We start from the raw sequence: 1250 nt of genomic DNA, 5'->3' as shown, positions 1-1250 counted from the left end.
CCTGGGCTCCCGCCCCCCTGCCCGGGGCGGGGCGGGGCGGGGCGGGGCGGGGCTGCCCCCACCCTCCCGCTCCCCTGTGGTCCTACGGCTGGGCCCCCAAGCCCGCAACACCTAGCAAAGCCGAGACCTCCTCCCAGGCCTCGCTGGACACTGCGGGAGCCTCATTCACAGCAGGGGACCGCGAGCTGAGCCCAGCTGGGCCGGGGCTGGACGGAAGCTGCTGGACCCAGTGCCCGCTGCGTCCTGGGCTGGGCCTGCCGGCGGCTCAGGCCTTTTTCCGCTGTGGCCTCACCCTGGGGAACAGCTGTGGGGAGAGGAGAGGAGAGCTGCTGAGCCTAGGCTGTGCCCTGCTGAAGACTAGATCCCCCTGGGGCCGGCCCCCCTCCCCCCAACAGCAACCTGCAGCTCTCCCCCGCCCCCATCACCCTGCTGTGCCCACTACGTCCTGCTCCCCAGCCTGCCTCCCACTCCCACGGACGCCCCAGCCTGCTCCTCCCTGGGTCTCTGGTCCCAGACCCTGTCCCCCAGGCACTGCCCCCAGCAGCAGCTGCTCCCCCCGCCCCACTGCAAGGCCCCCACCGTGTCCAGTGCCTTCCCGTGTGAGCCCAGGGCTGCCCCGGGCGCTGGGGGGATGCAGACGCACCCCAAAGTAGTTGCGGGGCACGTAGCCCTCGTGGCCATAGAGCGAGGCCCACCACCAGTCGAGCTCCTCGGGGCTGTTGTGCTGCAGCACAGTGACCGCCTCGCCCTCGTGGAAGGACAGCTCGTCATCCAGCTCAGCACTGTAGTCCCAGAGCGCGTAGACCACACCGCCGTTGCACAAGCCCATGCCCTGCTCCACCTCTGCAGCGGTAGGCATTGGTCAGAGGGCTGCAGGGCACAGGCCCAGCCCCCTGCCCCTGCTCCAGTTGCCAATCCCAAGCCCCCACCCCACCACTGCACGCACCGGCCAGGTAGCTGAAGCACTCGGTGTAGCCCTCGCGGTACGGGTCGCACTTCTCCAGGGCCATGCTGCCGTCACTGAAAGTGGTGGCAAAGATGGCAGCGCCATGCTTGACCAGCGCCATGCAGATAGCTGTGTCGTTGCAGGAGGCAGCGCAGTGCAGGGGCGTCCTGGGGGCAGAGGTCAGGCATGGGGGTGGTGCCAGGGCCCTGGTCCAGCTGTCCCCAGCTTGGGCAGCAGGGAGGGGCTATGCTGGGGCTGGGAGGGGGTGGGTGCACTTTGGGCACAGGGAGGGTCAGGCTGTGCA

General features: G+C 69.8%; 2 protein-coding genes across 2 annotated transcripts in view; both read right to left on the bottom strand.

Annotated features, from left to right (window-relative positions):
• ERCC2 (ERCC excision repair 2, TFIIH core complex helicase subunit) overlaps window positions 1-165 on the bottom strand; it is an 8557-nt gene extending 8392 nt beyond the window's left edge. Inside the window, exon 1 of the mRNA XM_025214317.1 lies at window positions 145-165. Within this exon, the coding sequence (XP_025070102.1) occupies window positions 145-165 (21 nt within the window). The remainder of the gene's footprint in view (window positions 1-144) is intronic.
• The window catches only part of PPP1R13L (protein phosphatase 1 regulatory subunit 13 like), a 5505-nt gene continuing 4261 nt past the window's right edge, over window positions 7-1250 (bottom strand). Inside the window, 3 exon segments of the mRNA XM_025214331.1 lie at window positions 7-304; window positions 644-843; window positions 947-1113. Coding sequence (XP_025070116.1) covers window positions 266-304; window positions 644-843; window positions 947-1113 — 406 coding nt within the window. The 3' untranslated portion in view covers window positions 7-265.

The sequence above is a fragment of the Alligator sinensis genome, unplaced genomic scaffold, assembly GCF_000455745.1.
Source record: "Alligator sinensis unplaced genomic scaffold, ASM45574v1 scaffold107_3, whole genome shotgun sequence".
Lineage (NCBI taxonomy): Eukaryota > Metazoa > Chordata > Crocodylia > Alligatoridae > Alligator > Alligator sinensis.
This window is presented reverse-complemented; position numbering and strand designations above follow the sequence as displayed.